This window comes from Plasmodium relictum (assembly GCF_900005765.1).
Source record: "Plasmodium relictum strain SGS1 genome assembly, chromosome: 6".
Taxonomy (NCBI): Eukaryota; Apicomplexa; class Aconoidasida; order Haemosporida; family Plasmodiidae; genus Plasmodium; species Plasmodium relictum.
In genome coordinates, this window is record NC_041684.1 from 410,650 (window position 1) to 434,473 (window position 23,824).

The following is a 23,824-nucleotide window of genomic DNA, read 5'->3' on the forward strand; positions in this document are numbered from 1 at the left end:
AGTTTTTATAATAATAGAATGTAATGAAAAAAAAAAAAAAGAAAAAAATGAGGAATAAATAAAAAGTACAGTTCACATATTCGAAAAAGAAAAAAAAAAATAAAAGGATATTACACAGGAATATTTTCATTTATAAAATAGTAACACATAATTGTAATGTTAATATATAGACATCTTTTAATTTTATAAAAAAAAAAAAAAAATTAAATCTTTCCTTTTTTTATTGATTTATTACATATAATTAATTTTTGTATAACCAAAAAGTTTTTTGTTTTGTCTTGTTTTATTTTTGTTTTATTTATTTTTTTTTTTTATATTTTTTTTTAAACTTTAATTATGACTATCAAAGCACTAAAAGAGAACGATATCAATGATATGATTCTAAATTTAATGGAAAAAAAGAAAAAAGAAACATTACCAAAGAAAACTAAATGTAGAAATAATAAAAAAGAAAACCTAGATAAAATTAAAATAAAAAGGTTTGATTGAAAAAAAACACAAAAAGAAATTAAAATTTATTGAAAAAATATAATACTAAAAATTCCTCTAAATTTTTTTGTTTTATTTTATTTTTTTTTATATTAGTAATTTAAATATTTTTTTTAAAGAACAAGAGGAGGTTTATAAAAATGAAGAAATTAACACAATAGACTATATACAGAAAGAAGCAAAAAATAAAGAAAAAGAAGTATATTATTTTATTAATTTTGAATATTATATATATATATATAGTTAATTTACATCTAATTTTTTCTTTTTTTTTTAATTTTCCAAATTAGTTGAATGATTATTACATATATTGCCAAAATTTTAAAAAAAAATATAAAAATAATTTTAATGATATAATTAAGCAATCTGAGGTTAGACTTTTTTTTTTTCTTAAGCAAAATAAGCACATTTTTATATAAGATATTTTGTATTTCTTGTATTTTTAAGGAAATCAAAAAAGATCTGAAAGATTTACATATTGAATATTTAGACAATAAAATACTTATAGGTTTAAAATGAAAGAATATTTCAGAGAATATACAATAGTTTTATTTATATATTAAATAAAAATATATGTATATATATTGAAAATATTATAAATTATTTATATATCTTAATAATTTTTTCTTTTTTTTTTTTAATATTTTATAGAAAATAAGAGGAAAATGGAATTAGAAAGTATGTCCAATTTTTATAAGGAAAAATTATTAGAAGTTAAAAGACAGTGGGATAATAAAACTTTTTGTGATGAAAATTTAAAAAATATTGTTTACGATATATTAAATGTAATAAATTAAATATTTAAGATTTTTTTTTTTTTTTTTTTTTTTTTCCTTTTAATATAAATGCACTATTTTTTTTATATTATTTAAATATTTAATATATATGCTCAATTAGTCAAACTTTTTATTTCTACAATTTAAAGCATTGATTAAAATTTAAAAAATAATTATGAATGAGAAAAAAAAAAACAAAAAATTGAATAAAAGTTTTAGATATTTTAAATTTTAGCATATTTTTCAGGTATTTTTTAATGTATTAATTTAAAAGATTAATTAGTTTTTTTATTAATGATTTTTTTTCTTTTTTTTCTTCATAAATAACATAAAAAAAAATTATTTATTAAAATGGAGATTAGAAATAAAGAATATTTTAATATTAACATTCATAAAGGAATTTACAAACATAAAATACAAATTTAGAAATAAATTTTATATGATAAAAGAAAAAAAAAATAAATTAGAAACATAAAAAAAAAAAATATATGATATATATATATATATATATATTGTTCAGTATTCTTCAAAATCATCATAAATTTTTTTTTTTGTTTTGTTAAAGAGTTGTAGAAAAATTATATTTCGTCCATCAGAAACAAAACGTAAAATAAGTTTAAATTTTAATTGAGTTTTTTCTTTATATTTTTCTTGAGCAAAAACATATGTATTTAAAATTTCTGATCTTAAAATTAGCTTTTCAAATTTTTTTATTTTTTTTTTTTCCATATTTACTATATTTGTAATTATGATACAATTTTCGATTATGTTATTTAATTTTAGGAAATTTAAAGAACAAAACTTTATATTTTTCCAAGAAAAATTATTGTTACATAAATTTATTTTTTTTTGGTCTTGAAATATTTCTCTTAAATGGAATGTGTTAAGAATATTAAAATCAGAGTAAAAATTATCTCCCTTTTTAATACTTTTATATTCATTATTATTTAATTTATCACATTTTTTATTATTATTATTTGAATTTTCTTCATTATCATTTGAAATAGGTGGTGATTTATCGTTATTATATATGTGATTATTATCATTATATTCTTCATTAATACTTAGTGGCATAGTATCCAAAAATTTTTTTAAATTCTGATTTGCTTTATATATATTGTCTTTATTTTCGTCACCTCCTAATAAATATACTTGATTAATATCTTTGTGTGGACAAATATTTATCTCATTTAATACGTTAAAAAATGTTGAAGGCGAATGTAAAGGAAAAGTTAAAATAGGATAAGTAATACTTGGTGATCCATTTGGAATGCATAATAAAATACTGAGAATTTCTAGTAAAAGTGTTCCATCACCACAGAATGGATCAATTATATATAATTTTTTTGAAGAATTCATATATTTAAAGAAATTTATTTTAAAGCTAGCTGATGCAACAATTGTACTTTTTAAAGAATCTTGATTTTTATATGCTATATAAATGCGCTTATTCATATCATTACTTACATTTATATTTATTTTGCATTCGTTGTATTTAAATAATATATTTATTTTTAATGGTTCTAATTTAGAAGGGTCAATTTTTTTTTTTTTTAAAAAAATATTTTGATCACCATTTTTTTCAATGTATAACTGTTGTTGTCTTTTAATAACACTTAAAATAATATTTTTTAACATACATGTGTGATATAAACGAGACTTTATGCTTCGTATATTTATTTGAGGTGTAACGAAAATACTACTAAATGGAATATAAGTAGACCAATTAATATTTTTAATATTATTTATAAAATTATTTTCATAAGCACAATACGAGTTATGTATTTCAAGTCTAATTTGTTCAATTGTACGACTATTTATAAGTAATTTATATAAATAAAATAAGTTTGATTCAACTTCAATGTTGTTATCACTAAAAACGTGATTATATTTTTTATCATATATAGATTCAAGTGTTAATGTATCATCACTTTTATAAGGGACAATGCATGAATATTTATGAAGTTCTTCTTGTTTATAATTTAATAAACTGGTACTACAATAACTCCTCCATTTCTTTATAACTTTTGATTTAATAAATATTTTTTTTAAATCATATTTTAAGAACATTTTACATTTTCCCATAATTTGCTGTAAAAATCATTGTTTTTATAATTTTTTTTTAAGTTATATAAATCATTCATAATTTAAAAAAGCAAAAAAAAAAAAAAAAAAAATTTCTATACATACATAAGAGAAATAGATAATTAATTATATGTTAAAAATAATACTTGTTATTTACATTGATGCTTTTTATATATTTTATTTTAAAATTATATACGAACAAATAATTTAATATATATATCTTCGTTTCTGTACTCTTTTTATATGTGTATATATATATATATATATAAATATATTCATATATTTTTTCTGAATACCTTTAAAAAAAAAAAGTTTGTGAAAATATAACATAAAATGACAGCATAAAGCTAATTTTAAATTAGAACAAATAAATAAAAATTATATATATTTAAATAAATAAATAAATATATATATATATATATATATATATATATATATATATATATATATATATATATATATATGTTATTTTTTTATATACAAGTTATTAATTATATATGAATTATTATTATGTAGAAAAATTTATAAAAAAAAATAAATAAATGAAATAAATTAAAAATAAAAAAATTACATTAAGGATATTAAATGAATAATCAAGGTAAAGGAATATAACTAAAATATTTATTGGATACACTTTTATTTTAGCGGAATTTTTTTTTTTATTCCTAAAAAAAGTAAAATATAGTAGTATTTTTGAGAAATATATAGATGTATATAATGTTAGATACGTAATGGAATTAGTAATAAAAGAACCGTATATAGAAATATTTGAAAAAATATTAAAATTATTTACATCAATTTGTGAAAATTTGCATTTTAGATTAACACAAAATAAATTACAATTAAGCGGATCTAATGGCTTAACTAATGAATTAATTATTTATATAGATAAGAAGTTTTTTATGTTAAATGAAATAAATGTTGATATAAAAAATATAAATGGTACTGTTAATGCTAAAGATTTTTATAATTGTATATATAGTCATAAAATAGTGAAACAATTTAAAAATAATGGATATTACTCTTATAATAAAAAAAGTAATGATATAAATTTAATAAAGAATTATGACAAGGAAGAAAACTATCAAGGAAAAAATAAAAAATGCAATTTAAATATTTCTAAATTAATATTAAAATTTAATAAGGAAAAATTAAATATTTTAGAAATAGTTATAAAATTTAAAAAATGTAATACTTACTTTAGTGCAGTATTAAAATTAAGATCATTTAATACCCCATTAAAAAATTATATATATAAAAATGAATCAATAATACAAGTAGAACCAACTTTATTTCTTCTTAACCTCAAAGATTTAGCAAATGAAAGAAACATATTTTTAAAAAATACTGACAATTCTTTCGTTATAAGTTCATTAGAAACATCTGAATTTAGTTTAAATAAAGAAAAAGTAAAAAGAGAGCAATTTTTTTATAACAACAAATTTATTGCTATTCCTTCTTGTAAAACTAAGTATTTTTTTAAGAATAAAAAATTTGAAGATCATAGCATGTCGTTGCCTCTTAATGAATTAAAAAATATAATTAAATTTTGTTCAGATTTAAATTTATTATGTTTATTCTCAACAAAGAATTTTAAAGAAAATTTAGTTATTTATTTTGGTAGAATTATTACTCAAATTTTAGAAAATAATAGAAAAAGAATAACCAATATAAAAAATAAAAAAATTTATGACGATAAGTATTATTATAAAGATAATAATTCAGAAAAAAGTTCTTATGTAAATTTCAAAGAAGAATATTCTAATTCTTTTGTTTTTTATTTATCTGATGATAATTCAAGTGATGAATATGATTCCAGCTATGAAGGTATAGATACAGACATTTATTTGCCTGACAATTATGAAACTAATTCTGTTAGTAGTAGAAATTTTAATGATATTATTACAGGTTGTGTACACTTTACTTCATACTTCAATATTTCATGTAACTTTAAAGGACTTGAATATAGTGACATAAAGGCTTCAAATGATTTTCAAGATATATATTTTAATCAGCAAAATAATTTTTTTGAGGAAAAAGATTTGATTATAAAACAAGATAAAAAATTAAAAAAAGGAGTTCAACAAGAGTCATTTTTTAACAGTGAATTCGGTAGATCCAATATAGATGCTTTTAACAATTTAAATAATGAAAAAAATGAATTGCGTAATGAAACTAATAAAAAATTTAATATTAATCAAAATGATTATATACAAAATTTTAAAAATGATAGCATTCATAACATAAGCAATATAATGAAAAATCATTTAAATGAACAATATAATGATTTTAATTATAATTTTAAATTTTCAAAAGATAATAAAAAAAATATATTAAGTGAAAAGGAATATGATCAATTAATTCACAATAATAATAAAAGCAGAGAATCGAATCGTGATAAGCTTATGATAAATAGTAAAAATAAAGAATGCTTTTATACTAAAAATGTCATAGATAATAATGATATATATAATATGAATGATTATAAAAAGAGAATAAGAAATAATAAAAATAACAAATGTGAAGAATATGACTATAATAAAAAAATGAGTAACAATAATGATAGTACATCTGAAAAATATGAATATGATAAAACTATTAGTAACGATAATAATAATAAATATGAATATGATAAAAATGTTAGTAATGATAATAATAATAAATATGAAATATATAAAAAAAAAATAAGTAACAATAATGATAATACATGTGATAAATACAAATATGATAAAAATTTAGAAAATAATAATAATGATGAATATGAAAAGTATGATAATGATAAGTTTATTAGAGGTATTCAATTCGAAGAATTGAATTATGATAAATTTATAAGAGGTAATATTAATATTTCAGATGCGCACATGAACATAAAAATGAAAATAAATGAACTTAATTCAACTTTTGAAAATTTAAAAAATATAGATAAATATAAAAAAAATTACTTTTTAAGTAAAAAATTGAATAATTATAGTGAAATGTGTTCTGATTCTAATGTTTTTAAAAATATAAATAAAAGAAAAAATGTTGTGGAGAATTCTCAAATAAGAAAGAGAAACAAACATTTCTCAAATGATATTTATAAAGATTTAAAAAAAAAGAGTAATAATTCACTTGAAAGTATAAGCGAATATAATTCAATGTTAAGCGACAGCTTTTATTCTTTAAGTGAAGATACTGAAGTTGAAAACAATTCAAGATATGATAATATAGAGTATTTTGATTATTTTAGTAATTTATATTCAAAATATAATATATATAATAATAATATGAAAAAATGGGAAGAAAATTCAGATGAAAATTCTTTGAAACAAAATTTCCCTTTAGAAAACGGTGATCAAACTTATAGTAAATTGCCTCTTTTGAATTACAATAAAAACACAAAATTTAAAAGATTGAATACAAATAGCAATGATACAATCATAAAAACAAGTGAAAGAAATATAAATAATTTAAAACATAATAATAAAATATCATCTTATTATACACATTGTAAATTTAAAAAAAAAAAAGATTATATATGAAAGGAGAGAGAGAGAAAAAAAAAAAAGAGCTTTTCAAAAAATATAAATTAAAATTGTGTTATTTAAAAAACAAATAATTTGGAAATACAAAAAAAAAAATTAAAATTCTGTACTACTGATAATTTTTTTTTAATAAAAATTGAATATCTCATAATAAAGATTCATATAAAAATGAAATATTTTCCAATATTTATTATAATTATATTTTAATTGATAATTATGATTATTTTTATAAAATGCAATTAGTTTTATATTTATTTGTTCAATGAATTTAAATTAAAATGTATATGTTATTATTAATGAATCAGAATATTTATGTATTAGTCTTTATTTAATAAGCAATATTAATATACTATTAAGTTAAAGATGTGATTTTTTCTTATAATATTCATTGATCTCTTAAGAATAACTTTTAAAAATTATAATATTTATATTTATGTGCTTCAATCTTTTAAAATTTAAATATCATAATCCAAAGACATTTGTGTATTCAATGGAGAATAAATGGGTCATAGAAAATAAGTTATAATATTAGAAATTTAAAAAAAAAAAATATTAGTCAGTCTAATAATTCTTTTTTTTTTTTTTTATATATTACTGGGTATTTTCATATTTTAAGTATATGAATGGAATTTAAAAAAGTTTTAAATATAATTTTATTTTATTTTATGCAATTAATTATATACATAATAATTTCTTAATAATAGCCTAATTTTTCTGTTACTTTTCAAAAGTATTAGGTACCTTAAAAAAAAGTAATATCATTAAAGACATATGTAGAATTTTGAACTTATTATGAATTATAATTTTTTAATTTATTATTTTTTTTTTTTTTTTTTCTCATTATATGATAATTTTTATAAATGAAATATAATATGATTTAATATTATTTTCATAAAATATTCTTATTTTATTTTTTTATTATAAACTATATGAAATTAAAAAAAAAAAAAAAATACTTTTTTAAACTTGATTTAGATATTTTTATATGATAATTTTTTATGTATATAAATATATTATATAATTTTTTTTTTTTAATATTTAAAGTTGATGCTATAACATGTTTCTCAAGTCAGAAAAAAGAACTATCTGATAATTTCATAGCAATCTGAAAAAGGAGGAATAAAAGAGAAATTATTATCTCTAGGGAAAATATTCCAAAATCTTATAGTCTCATCTGGTGAACCAGTAGCAATTGATGTCCCATCAGCACTTAATGATAAATATAGCACTCTTAAGTTATGGCCTGATAACATAGAAACTTTTTCTAATTGAGGATAATTCCATATAATAATTTGATTAAGTGAATAACTATGAGTTGATATAAATTCTTGAGTATTTTTTGACCACAAAATGTTTGAAACTTGAGAATTTGTAGTTATTTCATTTATACATTTACCAGTGTTAGTATTCCAAAAATAAATTTTTTTATCAGCTGAACCACCTCCACTAATTAGTAAATTATTTTTATGAGGACACCAAGAAATAGCTTTTACTGCAGCCTTATGTTTTGTAAAATGAAAAACAGAGTTCTTTGTATTGTTTTCCCATATATATATAGAATTGTCATTACTTCCTGAAGCTAGTTGTTTTCCGTTGTGATTCCATTCTAATCCACATACTTCAGATTTATGTTTTTCTAATTGTATATAACTAGATTCTTTACTTCTTAAGTCGCAGACAATAATATTATTATCTCTACTACCGGATGTTAAGGTGTCGTAATACCAACACAATGCACCAACTCTTAATTTGTGATTTTTATATTTCCTCATTTTAACTCCTTTTTCAATATCCCATATTTCTACAACACCGTTTGATAGACCAACAGCCAAATAATTTCCAAAAATATTCCATTTTAAAGATGTTATTGATTTTTTTATTTCTATTTTTTTTTTTTTTTCTTTTCTTTTTTTCTGTATTTGATCTAAGTCAAATAATTCTTCACATTTACATGCCTCATTATTCCATAAGCATAACTTATTATCTAAACCAACTGCTATTATATTTTTCTTTGACCAATCTAGTAAATTTAAATAAAAATCATCTACTAGATTAGGAGCCTGTAAAATGCAGTATGGTTCTTTAGGTATTTTTCTCTTTTCTTTTTTGTAGGAATTAAGAATATAAGAAGGATAAGAAAAAAAATAGGAAAACGGATTGATAGATAACTTATTTTTATTTTCTTTAAGAACTATGTCGTTAAATGAATTTTCTAAAAATATATTTTTATTGTTATCATCATTTTTATTAGCATTTTCTATTATTTTATTTTTTATAAAATTGTTATTTTTATAATTTCTAACTTCTTTTCTTTTATCAAAGTAAGTATCTTTATTATCATTATTCATATATTTTATGAAAACTTTATTATTATTTTTTTTATTTATTTCTAATATTTTTCTTTTTAATGTATATTCATCAATTTTTATATTATAGGCACTTTGTCTGCTATATCTAATTTTGTATATATAATTAGAATATAATTCATTAGGTTCTATATCAAATTCATATTCGTCCAATAAATTATTAATGAAAATGCTATTACTCATTTTTTCATTCCATATGGAAAATTGACCAAAATTCTTATTTGGCAAAGATATTTCATTTCTTTCAAATCCTTTAATTATTTTTTCTGATATATTATTATTGTTGTAATCATTTCTCAAAAAAAAATTTTCCATTTTTATTTCACTTTCATTTTTCAATTTCTGTAAAATTTTTCATGCATTAAATATATATGCCTTATATGTATATATATATTTTTTCATTACTTAAAACCATATAGAAATATATATATGTACCTTTTAGGAAAGTTTTGTTACATTTAATTTTTTTTTTTTTTTACATAAAAATATATATATATATATACTTATAGGTGTTTTAAATCAAAAAAAATTATGTCTATAATAAACTCGTATAAACAGTTATTTAAATAATCATTATTTGATGCATAAAATTTTTAAATCAATAAAAGAATAATTAAATTTAATGTGAGAAAAACTGTGTATTCTTTTAAATTTTTAATGAAAAATAAAATGAAATTATCTCATAATTTTAATGAAAAATAACTCTCCTAAGAATAATGAATAACACCTAATTTTATTTTAGAAGCGTATTATTGTTTCTACTTGTTAAATAAATATATCTTGTTTTCAATTATTTTTTTTTTTTTTATATATATTCTATTTTTTTCTACATTTTTAGAAACTATGAAATATGCATAATATTATATGGAATATTTTTTTTTATATATATAATAAAAATATGGGGTCTTATTTATTTATCTATCAGTGATATTCTTTTAATATTATTAAATATTATTTTCTAGATTATATATTCTCTTTTATGTAGTGTCATAGGATTATATTGAATGTCTAATGATATTTTAACATTTTAAAAGAATTTATAATTAATCTCAAAAAATATTCATTTTATGTAAATTTTTATAAAAAAAATAAGAATAAAAATAAAATAAAATAGAAATAAAGTTTAAAATGAAAAAATAACAAAAAAAAAATAATAAAAAAAAAAATTTGCAAAAAAAAAAAAAAAGACAAGAATATGCTGTAAATTTTATATAGCAACAGTATTTCCAAATAAATAAGCAAACGCCAATTGTAATATTTATTCGAAAGAACAACGTTTATCATTTAACCATAAATAAAATATGTTAAATATATTATTAAAATTTAATTTTGCAATTATTACATTATTTTAATAAAATATATTTAATGTAACATCTTGAGGTGTTAATGTATATATTTTTTAATATGTTCATATTAAGATAATTAAAAAATTAATATGAAAAAAAAATTATATAAAATTTTTTTTTTAAATATTTGAAATATATAAACTTCTGATATAAAATATTTTTAAAAATTCAATATAATAAATAAACCTTCAATTTTTTTTACATGTTCTTTTCCTTTTTTTTTTTTTTTTTTTTTTGCAAAGAATTGATTTTCCTTATGAGTTCTTTCTGCTATCACAACTTCTTATTAACAAATCAGTAGAAGCAACACAAATGGAGGCTAAGGAGGTTATTATTAGTCCTACACCACTACATAATGCTTCAGTTAAACTGCAAAAAATATTCTTCTCTCGAGGTACTTCATATAGTACATATCCTGGATAATAAGGTTGATATATTGTATCATATGAATAATATTGGGTTGAGTACATATTGCGATTAAATTAAAAAAAATAAATAAATAAAAAAAAAAAAAATCAAATATATATATAACAAAATCATATAATTTATAATATTTTGATCTATTTTAAATAATGAAGTCAGTGTATAAATCAAAGATATAATAGATTTATTCTTAAAAAAAATATTCAAGATTTTTAAATAAATAGAAATAGAAAAATAAAAAAATAAAATTTAAAATTTAAATTTTACATTGAAAAGTTAAAAAGAAAATTTTTTTTTAATATAGACAAATTCTCAAAAGCTACGGGGGGGGGAAAAAAAAAAAAAAGCTATCTTTTTTTGCATTTTATTATTTAGTTAAGAAAAAATACACACTTTTTTTTTGTTGCATGTATAATATTTTTTTTTTTTTACAATTTGGCTGTAAAGGAAACTTAAATATATAATGGTAAAGGTTCTAGTTGTAAAAAAAAAAAAATTAAGTATTAAATATGCAAAAGAAAAATAAGCTTGTGTGTGTTAAAGAAAAATTATATGAGAAATTAAGTATAATTAAAGTACAACTCTTAAAAATATGTTCAAATATAAGATAAAACATGCAATTATGAGAATTATAACTAGTTTTTATTTATTTATTATTTTTTTTTTTTTATACAGGAAATTATTTCTCCTATTAAGAGATCATATTAATATATTGTATATGTATGTTTATAAAAAAAAAAAAAAAAAAAGAGCCAAGGTATAAATTTAAATTAATATTAATTTTACTAATTTTATTTTAAGAGAAAATTTATAATATTCTTATGGATAATTATATGGATATACTACCATGAATAAAATCATATATTTTTCAAGAAAAACTTCAATAAACTAAAACACTAATATTAAAAGGAATTCATTAAAATAATAATATGTTTGCTATTTATTTAAAAAATTGGTTAATAAACGACTATAATAAATACGGACAAGTAAAGAAAACACAATTATAAGGATAATAAATTTTATTCATTTATCAATAAAAATTCAATTAAAAATAAAGTTATCATTTATACAAAAAATTATAAAGTGAAAATTAAAAATTATATGTATAAAATAATTTGTTAAAAATATAAGTAAATATGAATATATAATTTAAAAAAAAATATGAAAAAAATTATTTATAAACTCTTTTATAAAGCAACACAATATATTATGTCTTTAGAAAAATATAATTTTATATTCACTTAAATTATATGTGAATTTTTGGTATATATGTTATTTTCTTTTCTCTATGTATGAAATATTTTATTCACTTTTTTTATTTAAAAAAATTATTTTACCTTTGGAACAATTACTTATTTTTGTGAAATGATAAGAGATACATTTCTATTTAAAGTGTCCTGTCGCATCTAGAGAAAAACATTTAATTTAAAATAAAATTCTTGCTTTAAATATTATTTGAAACAATTTTTATATTTAGATACATTATTACTCTTTTATAATTTTTTTATCAAAAATATTTGTTCAATTCTTGTAGAATTATATGAATATGATTTCTGTAACTGATATAAACAAAATAAATATTTTTCTTTCCTTAAGTCCTTTGCTGAATTTTTTTTTTTTTGTAGATTTTAGTAACTTCAAAAAGTTTCTAGTTTTTATATGCCTTTTTTAATCATAATATATGAAGTAAAAAGATTAAAAAAGAAAAAAGTATTAAACATAAAACTTTTCGCTCGGTATGATATAATCTTCAATATATTTTACTCTTTTCATTCTTTGCTTAACAAAAAAGCATTTATTTATTACTTTTTATAATAATTTTTTGTATAATTTTTTTTTTTTAATTGTATTGATCTCATTTCTCATAATATTTTTTCTATTATTTTTATTTTTCTGTATGTTAAATTAATCTATATGATTAGAATTGTATACTTTGGATTATTTTTCTTGCGAAGATACTTTTATTTCATTAATATATACCATTAATTCATATAATTATAAATTATTTTATTTTTTTTTTTAATTTAGTTTATGTTATATATTTTCAAGATAATATTCTATTTTATAATAAATAATAATATGTTTTATTTATTAAAAATTATTTTCTTTTTTAAAAGTAGGAACATTTTTTCCCTTTGGCATTAATGCGTTTTTGGAATTTTTAAGATATTTTAAAATTTCTTTCGTATTAGGGATACTTTTTTCATGCTTTAATACAGGAGGTTTGTTTCCTTCAATTTTATCTAAAAATGGGTTATCTTTTGAAAAATTGTTTATATCATTAGTTTCTTTGGATGAAGTTCCTTTTAACGAATCATTAAAAGAATTTTTAGGAAAATTTAATAATTTTTTTTCTAGTGGATTTTTTAGTGCATTATTTGAATTAAATTTAGATGAATTTCCTGAATTAGAATTCAAAAATGTTCCATTTGTTGTGTAGTCACTTTTTTCATTTTTATTTTGCTCATCTAGCAAAAGGTTTGATTGTATAGTACTTTCTGTATTCTTGTTTTCATCATTTATAGGATTAGAATTAATTGATTTTGAAAATTTTACCTTATGATAATTTTTTTCGTTCTTATCGTTAACACTGAAACTTTTAGAATTAGTGCAACTTATATTTTCACTTTCATCAGTATTTAATTTATCTTCTACTGTTTTATCTGTTTCATTGTTTTCTGTGCCTATAGATTTTTTACTGGGAAATTGTTTTAACGTTGATAAATTTTTTATGTTATGAAACTTTTTTATAAAAGAAATATTTTTTATACTTGATTTTTCCTCACTACTTTTAGCATTGTACATTTTAGGTTTCAGAATAATTTTTGTTGACCTAATCTTATTAATTGGATTAACACTTTTTATATCCTCTTTTTCTTCTTTATTTTCTTCTTTTATTTCTTTTTTTTTCGTTTCTTCTTCTTTTACCTCTTTTATTTCTTCTTTTTTCGTTTCTTCTTCTTTTACCTCTTTTATTTCTTCTTTTTTTGTTTCTTCTTCTTTCACCTCTTTTATTTCTTCTTTTTTCGTTTCTTCTTCTTTCACCTCTTTTATTTCTTCTTTTTTCGTTTCTTCTTCTTTTACCTCTTTTATTTCTTCTTTTTTTGTTTCTTCTTTTTTCACCTCTTTTATTTCTTCTTTTTTCGTTTCTTCTTCTTTTACCTCTTTTATTTCTTCTTTTTTCATTTCTTCTTCTTTTACCTCTTTTATTTCTTCTTTTTTCATTTCTTCTTCTTTTACCTCTTTTATTTCTTCTTTTTTTGTTTCTTCTTCTTTTACCTCCTTTATTTCTTCTTTTTTTGTTTCTTCTTCTTTTACCTCCTTTATTTCTTCTTTTTTTGTTTCTTCTTCTTTTACCTCCTTTATTTCTTCTTTTTTCGTTTCTTCTTCTTCTTTTACCTCTTTTATTTCTTCTTTTTTCGTTTTTTCTTCTTTTTTTATTTCTTCTTTTATTTCTTTTTTTTTTTTTCCTTCTTCTACTTTTATTTCTTCTTTTTTTACTTCTTCTTTTACTTTTTTTTCTTCTTCTTCTTTTACTTCTTTTATTTCATCTGTATTTTCTTTTTTCACCTCTTTATTTTCTTCCTTTATTTCCTTATTTAATATTTCTATATCTTTTCTAATGCCTGCACTTTCTTCTCCTCTTTTTACATTTACCTCTTTTTCTGTCCCTTCCTTATTTTTTTTATAGTTGTCATCATTCTTTATATAAATAGGTGTTTTATTTGATAAAAATTTTGAACTTAATTTTATTTGGTTATTTTTGATATTAAATCCTTTAGCTTTCAACATAATTTTATCTGATCCAATTTCCATAATTGGTTTGTCATTTTCTTCTTTTTCATTTTTGTTAACATTTTTAACAACCGACTTAATGGAGTACTTACTTGATAAATTTTTTAATATTAATGCTTTGTTTTTAATTTTAGAATTATTTTCCACATTTTTTACTCCCAGAGAGATTAATATATTATTTGCATCAAACAAATTAGCCTTTTCTAGTCTTATTTTGGATTCAAAACTGTGTAATTTTGTAGTAGACATGTCTGGTAATTTTTTAAATTCTAATTTTTGTTTATTGCTCTCACTGATTTTATTGACTGTCTTGAGTGATACAAAATTATTAGTCATAACAAATACTTTTTTTGTACTTTCAGATTCTGTTTGATTCATTTTTATATCTATATTACTTTTAGGAGTAACTGAAGGATTTTGTTTCTCATTAACTGCTTTATAATCAGTATTACTTGGTCTTATAATCATTTTTTTACTAATAGTTTTTATATTCATCTCTTTTTCTTTTTCTAATATGTTTGCTTTACTATCATATTCTGATTTAATAGATAAATTATTGATTATTCTTTTAGAAAATGTTTGTAATGCAAATTTGTTTGAATACTTTGAATCTAAGTAAGAACTTAAGTCATTTTCATTTTCCTCTAATATGCTTATTTCTTCCATTTTTATGTTTTTCGTTGTGTCCTTTTTAGTTAGATTATTTTCTAATTCATTATCATCTTCTACGGTATTATTATTTTTTTCATTTAAAGTTGATTTTATAGTAGATACATTTTTCGAAAATGAATTCACTTTTTCTTTTTTATCTACATTTATTAATGAATTTTTAGAATATGTATTTTTGTTTATGATTGATATTTCATCCATTTGATTTATTTTTCCTTTTTGTTCTTGATTATTTAGTTCAATTTTATTTTTACTTGATATATCTTCATTTATATATCTTCTTTGTTCCTCTAATTTATTTCTATGTATCTCTTTAGAATTTATTGTTCCTTTTTTTGTTTCTTCCATTTTGAGATTTGATAAGGTACTCTTTAAGGATATTTCTTTACAGATTTTTTTTTTTACTTCTAAATTGGGAACAATCGTTTTATTTAAAAGGATATCTTTATTCATTTTTTCTAGTTGCTTGTCGTTTTTATTTAAAACATTTTTAAATAAATTATTAGATTTTATTTCATTATTCGTTTTCACATTTGCTGTTAATATATTATTTTCATCAAGTAAAATTGATTCTGCATTATTATATTTGTATGTATTTATTCCCTTTTTTATCGGTAAATTCCTTTGTTTTAATAAAATTTTATTATTAGAATAAATTAATTTTTTTTCATCCTTAATATTATTATTAGAAGATATATTATTACTGCCCTCTGCTGGTTTCTCTAATGTGGATATTTCTTTTTTTAAATCATTTATGACTAGCTTTGTATTTTCATGCATATTATTATATTCATTGGTATTGCTTTCATTGATCTCTTCTTTGCATGTTTCACTGGCTAGTACATTTGAAAATTGTTTTGCTTCATTTTCTTTGTTAATATATTTTTTTATGTTTTGCAATTTTTGATATTGATTCTTAATTACATTTTTTTCAAAAGATGTGGTAGATGGCCTGGTTTCTGTTTCTTCTCTTTTATTGGAAGATGGATCTCTATCTTTTTTTCTTGTAATTTCATTTTTATTAACATCTAGAATTATATTATGTATAACACTCTTTTTTAATATTTCATCTTTATTACAATCAACGTTGTTTAATTCCTTGGTAGATATATTTTCTAATTCTTTTTCCGAAAATGTATTTTTGGTAACTTCATTTTTACTTGATATTAAAGAAAATTTTGAATTTTGAAAACTTTTTATAGGAGATTTAATTAATTTATCTTTACTTAATGATTCTTCTTTCAATGTAATTTTAATATTCTCATTATTTAAAAATATGTTTTTTTTTACATTTGTCTGTTCTATGTTCATACTTTGTTTTAATGAGCTTTCCTTACTTTCATTTTTCCTGCTGAATTTTGGGGTTTTTCCCACATTATTTCCAACAAAATTATTTGATGAAGCATAATTTTCTTTTAAATTATCATCTTTTCTTAAGACTTGGTAGATTTTCTTTTGATTTATAAAACTACCATTATTATTTTTGTCTTCAGAATTATTAGGAAGAATTTCTCTAATATTATTTTTATTGCTCTCTGAAGAATATTTATTCTTGATATTATCACTATTTGAAGACAATGAATTGGTTTTAATTCTTAAAATTTCATTCCCTATATTATGATCTTTGTTATTAACTTCATTATTTACTATTCTCTTATTTATAGAGTTTGTTTCTCCTTTACTTTTTAATAAATTTGTTGATTTCTCATTCAAATAAGTAGATTTACATTTTTCATCATTTAAAATGGAAAAACATTCTTTTTCATTCTTTTCTATAGTAAAAGGGATTTTAACTGTAGTTTCTTTTTTAAAAATTGTATTTTTTGATACATAATTATTTTTTTTACTAAATAGTAAACGTAATTCATTTGATGATAAACCTGGCTTTTGATTAGTACTTTTGGTTTTATCATTAATCATTTTTTTGGAATTAGTTTTCAAAATATTTGTGAATTCATTTTTGTTAGAATAATCTAAAGGATGCTTTTTTGTATCTTTGTCTAAGGATTTTTCTACATTTATATTTACCTCCTTTAAATTTATTATATCTACTTTATGTGGATTTAGGGTATTTTTTTGAGTAAATTCCTCATTATTATTAAGTTTATCTGATATTGTCTTTATTAAATTAGTTTTTCTCACTAATTTATTTGTTTGATAACTTTTTTTATCTAACTTCCTATTGTTAATGCCTTTTTTTTTAATTTTCATGCTTTTCTCGTTTATATATTTTAAGGTATTCTTAGTTAAAAGGTCTGAAGCATTTTTTGTATTTGGTAAATTTCCCGTATAGATAAAAGAAGACATTTTTTTATTTTTTTCTTCTACAATTAAATTTTCATATAATTCTACTGATTTTTTCTTAAGTTTATCTCTTGAGAACATTTTTTTAGATTTACTTTTTATAATTCTGATATCATTTCCTCTTTGATTTCTTTTGTTAGTATTATATATACCTTTACGTTTACATTTTTCAAATTCAGGAAATATTTTAAAATATTCATTATAACCCTTAGAATTTTTTATTTTTGTTTTTGTAAAATTTTCTTCATCACTACTGTTTGAACTTAAATTAGTTTGATTATATGTACAATTCATATCATTAGCCATAGCATGATCTTTTGCACTATGAAGAGAATAGCTTTTATAAGAGTTTTTCCTAACTTTTTTTCTTCCCTTACTTTTATTTTTAGAATTTTCTTGTAGTTTGCCATTACTTTTAATCAAACTATTGTCATAAAATGACAGTTGAGTATATAACTTATCATTATATTCCTTTTGTTTTTTTGTTAATAAAAAATGTTTCAGAGAATGATTATTCGATGGGATAAGCTTATTACTTATTTTAATATGTTTTAATAGACCATTAAAATGTAACTTTCTTTTTTCAAGATCTAAATATGTTTTTAGAGAACTATTTTTATTCTTCAACGATATTTTTTTTTTGAGTTTTTCATCAAAATTGTTTGCATTATTTATTTTTATATTATCATTTTTAAGTAATTTAATTAACATATATTCTGAAATTCGTAAATTATTCATTAATTTTTTATTTTCATTTAGTTCATTTAATTCATCAGGTGAATAGTTAACATATTTTTTCTTATTCTCACTGTCATCATACTTTTTAGCTTTTTTTTCCTTTTTTTTTTTAATCATTTTTTTTTTTATATTAAGAGGATTATTTTCTTCAAGTAACTTATAAATCCTTTCTTCAACTCCATTTTTATTTTCTATTTTATTTTTTGATACTATACCATAATGTTTAGGTACCTTTTTTATGTTTTCTGCTTTTTTTTTTTTATAATCACTATCATTAATATCTTCTTGGCGAGAAGAATGAACATTCTTTGATTTCATTTTTCTAACTTTTCCAGAAAATCTTATATTTTTAATCTTTTTCAGATAGCCTATAATATCATCTATATATTCATTGTCGTCGTTTATATACCCATGAATATATTTATTTAGTGAGTCTTCTTTATATTTCTTCATTATTTCATTTTTTTTTTGAGATATATTTTTTATATTTCCTTTGATTTTTAAGGTAATTTTCTTTTCTGTTTTTATTTCTTTAAACATTTTCTTTTCATTTTTCATAATATCTTTCATGTTTTTCATTAAAGCTATATTATCTTTCAAGTTTTCTTTTTTAGAAGCAATTTTTTCTTCAATTTCTTCACTATTTAGGCTTATAACTGTAATTAAATCATAAAATTCTTTATTTTTTCTTTTTATTAATCCCTTAATTTTTAATGTATTCATTTTTGAGGAGGGCATATGATAACTATTATTTTCTAGATTATTATATATTTGAAACTCATTCGTGTAATACTTATCTAATTTATTATTATTCTCTTCTTTATTCTTTATGTGATAGCTCTTTTCCATTTTTTCGTCTTAATATTTTTTTTTTTTTTTTTGTATTCGTTGTTTTCTTTTTTTATTGTACCATTATTATTAATACAAATATGCTTGCCACTTTGATATATGTGTAATTTATTACATAAATATTTTTCCTAATGGCCATATGCTCATAAGAGTAAAAAATCAATTTTTTAATTAAGAGAATATATTTTTATTAATAATACTTTATATTTATTTTTTTTTCTTTATAGTATAATTGAAATATTATTTCTAAAAATAAAATAAAAAAGAAAGAGAAAAAGATAAGAAAATACTTATTTTATTGAAAGATAATAATTCAAAAATATTTAGTTTTATTTAACTAGTAATAAAAAGAAATAAATATAAAACTTTTGAACTATATTAGCATTACGTACTTTCTTATGATTTATACTTTTCCAATGAAAGCTTGTATTTGGGATTTTTTTCTTTAAAATTGTGATCGGTTAAATACGTTAGGCTCTATAAAAAGAATTAAAAGAAAAAATTGACAAACTAAACTCACAAAAATTATTACTCTTTCCTTTTTTTTTTTTATTTAAAAGCATTTCCTTAAAAGGAAACAAATTAATTTATAAAGAATTGTTATATATGAATTATAGATTCTCATATATAACGGAAAAAAATATATATATTTAGATAAATTAAATGACGTAAATAGCATGAAAAAAAAATATATATATTTATATAAGTGCTATATAAAAAAAAATATATGTGAAATAGCAATTTTAAAAGTATCCAGGTATTTTCCTATTTTTTTTTTTATATGAAAAAATGCACACATCAAAAAAAAAAAAAAAAATTTAATGCACATTATTATATCTTTTGCAACAGATCAAAAGAGTTGTAAGAACGTGAGAAAAAAAAAAAAATTAAAAAAAATTATGACTTAGTCATATATAATGAAGAAAAAAAATAATATATATAAAGAATTTTTTTTATATATTTCTTCATATTCAAGTTTTTACCTTTCTAAGAAAATTTCTCGAAAAAATAAACTCCAGCTGTTTTTGTTTTGGTATAGGTTCAGGCATTTTTTAGCTTCAGATTAAATACCTCTAATATAAAATTATATATATATAGTCTTAAAATTTTAATTTTGCTAAATTAAATTTAATTTTGAAGAAAAAAAAAAATTATTTTTGAAAATTAAAAAAGTAGATAAGCTTCATAAAATATGAAACAAAAGTTTCATTAAAAAGGAAAAAATATATATATATAATGAATAATTTAAAGAAAATAAGTTAAGATTAATATATATACTTATATGAATGCTTTTTATTGTAAATTGATAAACTCAAATTTGTAAAGGTTTTATAACAAAATCCGAAATTAAAAATTGCCACTTATTAAACTGAATGTTTAAATTGTACACATTCTAATTGGACTTGCATTTATTAAAAAGAGAAATAAATGAACAATGATTAAAATGTTTTAATGATTTTAAGTCTATAATCAAGAAAATGAATAAATCAAAAATAGAAAAAATATTCACAACATTTTAAACATTTTTGTTATGTTCCTTTTTTTTTTTCCTTTTTTAAATTTTACTATGTTTTTATTATATAATTTGCATTTAAATCACTTATTCAAAATAAGGAAGAGATTCAATTTAGATGTTAAAAAAAAAAAAAAAAATTTTAAATTAAAATTAAATATGAAAGAAGAATGTAAAATAAAAATATCAAATGGAGTAACGGAATCCTCTATATTAAACTTTTTTTAAAATAAAAAAAAAAAAGGAATCAATATTGGGGGGGTTTCCTTTTTATTCGTATATAGCAATTGAAAAAGTATATAAAAATAAAATTTCTCCTTTTATAATAATTTATGTAAAAATGAAATTATATTTTGTTTTAATAAATTTTTTGGATCCAAAAAAGAATCCAAAATAAATATTATATAGCTATTATTACATTTTACACATTTTAATTTAATGAACATGTAAATATACAGCTGTTTTTATTTTATGTAATTCTTCAAAATTATGGTAGCATAATTATATGTATCTGGGATTTTAACATATATAAATAGAAAATATATTTTCTTTTTCTTTTTTTTTTTATCATTTTAACTCAAATAATAATAGTAAAAATATTTAATAGAATTAAATAAAATAATAAACAATAATTTTTTAATATTATAATTATCAAGTTCAAATGCTCATTTAAAATATATTTCCTATAGTTAACAATTCAATTGCATAATATTTTTTTTTTTATTCAACACTTCAAAGAAAGATATATTCTTTCATATAATTTAAAAAAAATAAAATGATTTAGCAACAAGAATGTATTTATATAAAGATTTAACAAATATAGTGAAATTTTTTCATGTTTGGAGAAAAAGTAAAATGTTTTATGAAAATATTAATCAAATTTTAAAAAATTCTTTTGACAAAAAAAAAAAAAAGAGTATATATATATATAATTAATAAAAGGTAAAAAAATTTTTTTTGTTGTTTTGAAAAGAAAAAAAGAAATATTAATATGAACAAATTTAATTAAATTTTTTTATTAATGATAATGAAAAAGTATTTCATTTAAATTTTATGTATGTTTACTGTACAAAAGATAAAAAAAAATAAAATGAAAAAACAAAAAGAAAATATAATATATAGAACACCCCTCAGTTCCCCATATTTTAAGCAAAAAATGTAATATAAAGAATTTAAATATTATTTAAATATAGAATATCGCATGTTTGTGATATATTTTAAAATTGTTTATTACATATTTTAAGAACATATTTTTTTAATATTTATATTTTAATAATCACAATGAAAAATTAATTAAAAAAAAAAAATTTATTGAATTTTTTCCTTATTTTATTTATATATCTACATACATATGTATATGTATATATTTATATATTTATATTTTAACTTTTAATTTTTTTTTTTTATTATATTATTATTTTTTTTATTATATATAATTAACAATTCCATTTTTTCACATGAAGTAAATTGAAAAATATAAAAATTTTGATTATTATTTTTATACAATAAATTTTATTATAATTAAATATATTAGATGAATAAACTTTAATAAAAATATAAGCTTGTAGATAAAAAGTAATTTTTAGTAATTTTGAAGTTTTTGTCATATTCAATTTCTACATAAAATATTAGTACTGTATTGAAATAAAATAAATAAAACAATAAGACAAAAATTGGAATAATTTAGTGTTAAAATATAAAAAAAAATGAGTAACAAAAAGCCATTATCCCCAAAAGAAGAAAGCATTTCGAAAATGCTTATATGTAAAGTAAGATAAATTATTTTTTTTTTTATAAAAAAAAAAAAGCAACAAAACATAATAATATTATTCCATAGTTTTATTAAAAGTATTTGAAAAATACAATATTTTGTGTTGTACATAAATATATATATTTATATATGTATATTTAGTAATTAAAAAAAAAAAGAAAAATATGCATGAAAATAAATAAAATACATATAATATAAAATGAAACAAAATAAAAAATAATTTAAAAAAAAAAAGAAAGGAAAAAAAAATAATAAGAAAATAATATGAAATGATACAGAATAGAGTAAAATAAATTAATTTTTTTTTTTTTTTTAATAATATTATAAGTAATGTTTTAAACATGTGTTTAAGATTTTTTAGTAGATAATGTAAATATATATTTGTATATGTTTATTTAATATTAGGTTCATATAGGAACAAAAAATTTAGAGAATAAGATGAAAAGGTATGTATATACAAGAGCAAAAGATGGTGTTCACATAATAAATTTGGCTAAAACATATGAAAAGTTACAATTAGCTGCAAGAATAATAGTAGCTATAAGTAACCCAGCTGATGTAGTAGTAGTATCAGCTAGACCATTTGGAAGTAGAGCTGTTTTAAAATTTGCACAATATACAGGTGCCCAAGCAATTGCAGGAAGATGGACTCCAGGTATGTTAACAAATCAAATTATCCAAAAATTTACTGAACCAAGATTATTAATAGTTACAGATCCAAGAACTGATGCTCAACCAGTTAAAGAATCTTCTTATGCAAATATACCAGTCATAGCATTATGTGATTCTGACTCTCCTTTAGAACATGTAGATATAGCTATTCCATGTAATAACAAGGGAAAGGAATCTATTGCACTTATGTATTGGTTATTAGCACAAGAAGTTTTATATCTTAAGGGAACATTAAAAAGATCTGAGCCATGGAATGTTATGGTTGATATGTTTTTATGGAGAGATCCTGAACAATTTGAATTAAAAAATTTAGCAAATGAAGAAAATGCTGCTGCAGCTCCTCATTTAGCAGATAACCAATATGCTACTGAAGCTCCTTATGAAGAATGGAATAAAAAAGAAGAATGGAATGATAATGCAAATGAAGAATGGAAAAATCCTATTACTGCTGATGAGTGGTAAAATAGAAAAAATTGTACACTCATATACTTATTTATATATAAT

At 18.8% G+C, this 23,824-nt stretch overlaps 7 protein-coding genes across 7 annotated transcripts; 3 read left to right on the plus strand and 4 right to left on the minus strand.

Moving 5' to 3' along the window:
- Positions 1-336: 336 nt before the first annotated feature.
- PRELSG_0609800 (conserved Plasmodium protein, unknown function) lies at positions 337-1,286 on the plus strand (the record flags this gene model as incomplete). The annotated part of the gene is made up of 5 exons (XM_028675553.1): positions 337-479; positions 586-688; positions 780-860; positions 937-997; positions 1,141-1,286. The coding sequence occupies 5 exons, from the start codon at positions 337-339 to the stop codon at positions 1,284-1,286; spliced, it is 534 nt and encodes a 177-aa protein (XP_028532131.1).
- Positions 1,287-1,781: 495 nt separating this feature from the next.
- PRELSG_0609900 (conserved Plasmodium protein, unknown function) lies at positions 1,782-3,335 on the minus strand (the record flags this gene model as incomplete). Its single annotated transcript, XM_028675554.1, has 1 exon — positions 1,782-3,335. The coding sequence occupies one exon, from the start codon at positions 3,333-3,335 to the stop codon at positions 1,782-1,784; it is 1,554 nt and encodes a 517-aa protein (XP_028532132.1).
- A 746-nt stretch (positions 3,336-4,081) lies between these two features.
- On the plus strand, positions 4,082-6,871 carry PRELSG_0610000 (conserved Plasmodium protein, unknown function; the record flags this gene model as incomplete). Its single annotated transcript, XM_028675555.1, has 1 exon — positions 4,082-6,871. The coding sequence occupies one exon, from the start codon at positions 4,082-4,084 to the stop codon at positions 6,869-6,871; it is 2,790 nt and encodes a 929-aa protein (XP_028532133.1).
- A 1,085-nt stretch (positions 6,872-7,956) lies between these two features.
- CDC20 (cell division cycle protein 20 homolog, putative) lies at positions 7,957-9,555 on the minus strand (the record flags this gene model as incomplete). Its single annotated transcript, XM_028675558.1, has 1 exon — positions 7,957-9,555. The coding sequence occupies one exon, from the start codon at positions 9,553-9,555 to the stop codon at positions 7,957-7,959; it is 1,599 nt and encodes a 532-aa protein (XP_028532134.1).
- A 1,285-nt stretch (positions 9,556-10,840) lies between these two features.
- Positions 10,841-11,056, minus strand: PRELSG_0610200 (conserved Plasmodium protein, unknown function; the record flags this gene model as incomplete). The annotated part of the gene is made up of 1 exon (XM_028675559.1): positions 10,841-11,056. The coding sequence occupies one exon, from the start codon at positions 11,054-11,056 to the stop codon at positions 10,841-10,843; it is 216 nt and encodes a 71-aa protein (XP_028532135.1).
- Positions 11,057-13,100: 2,044 nt separating this feature from the next.
- Positions 13,101-19,364, minus strand: PRELSG_0610300 (conserved Plasmodium protein, unknown function; the record flags this gene model as incomplete). The annotated part of the gene is made up of 1 exon (XM_028675560.1): positions 13,101-19,364. The coding sequence occupies one exon, from the start codon at positions 19,362-19,364 to the stop codon at positions 13,101-13,103; it is 6,264 nt and encodes a 2,087-aa protein (XP_028532136.1).
- A 3,219-nt stretch (positions 19,365-22,583) lies between these two features.
- Positions 22,584-23,782, plus strand: RPS2 (40S ribosomal protein S2, putative; the record flags this gene model as incomplete). Its single annotated transcript, XM_028675561.1, has 2 exons — positions 22,584-22,646; positions 23,054-23,782. The coding sequence occupies 2 exons, from the start codon at positions 22,584-22,586 to the stop codon at positions 23,780-23,782; spliced, it is 792 nt and encodes a 263-aa protein (XP_028532137.1).
- Between the last annotated feature and the right edge of the window lie 42 nt (positions 23,783-23,824).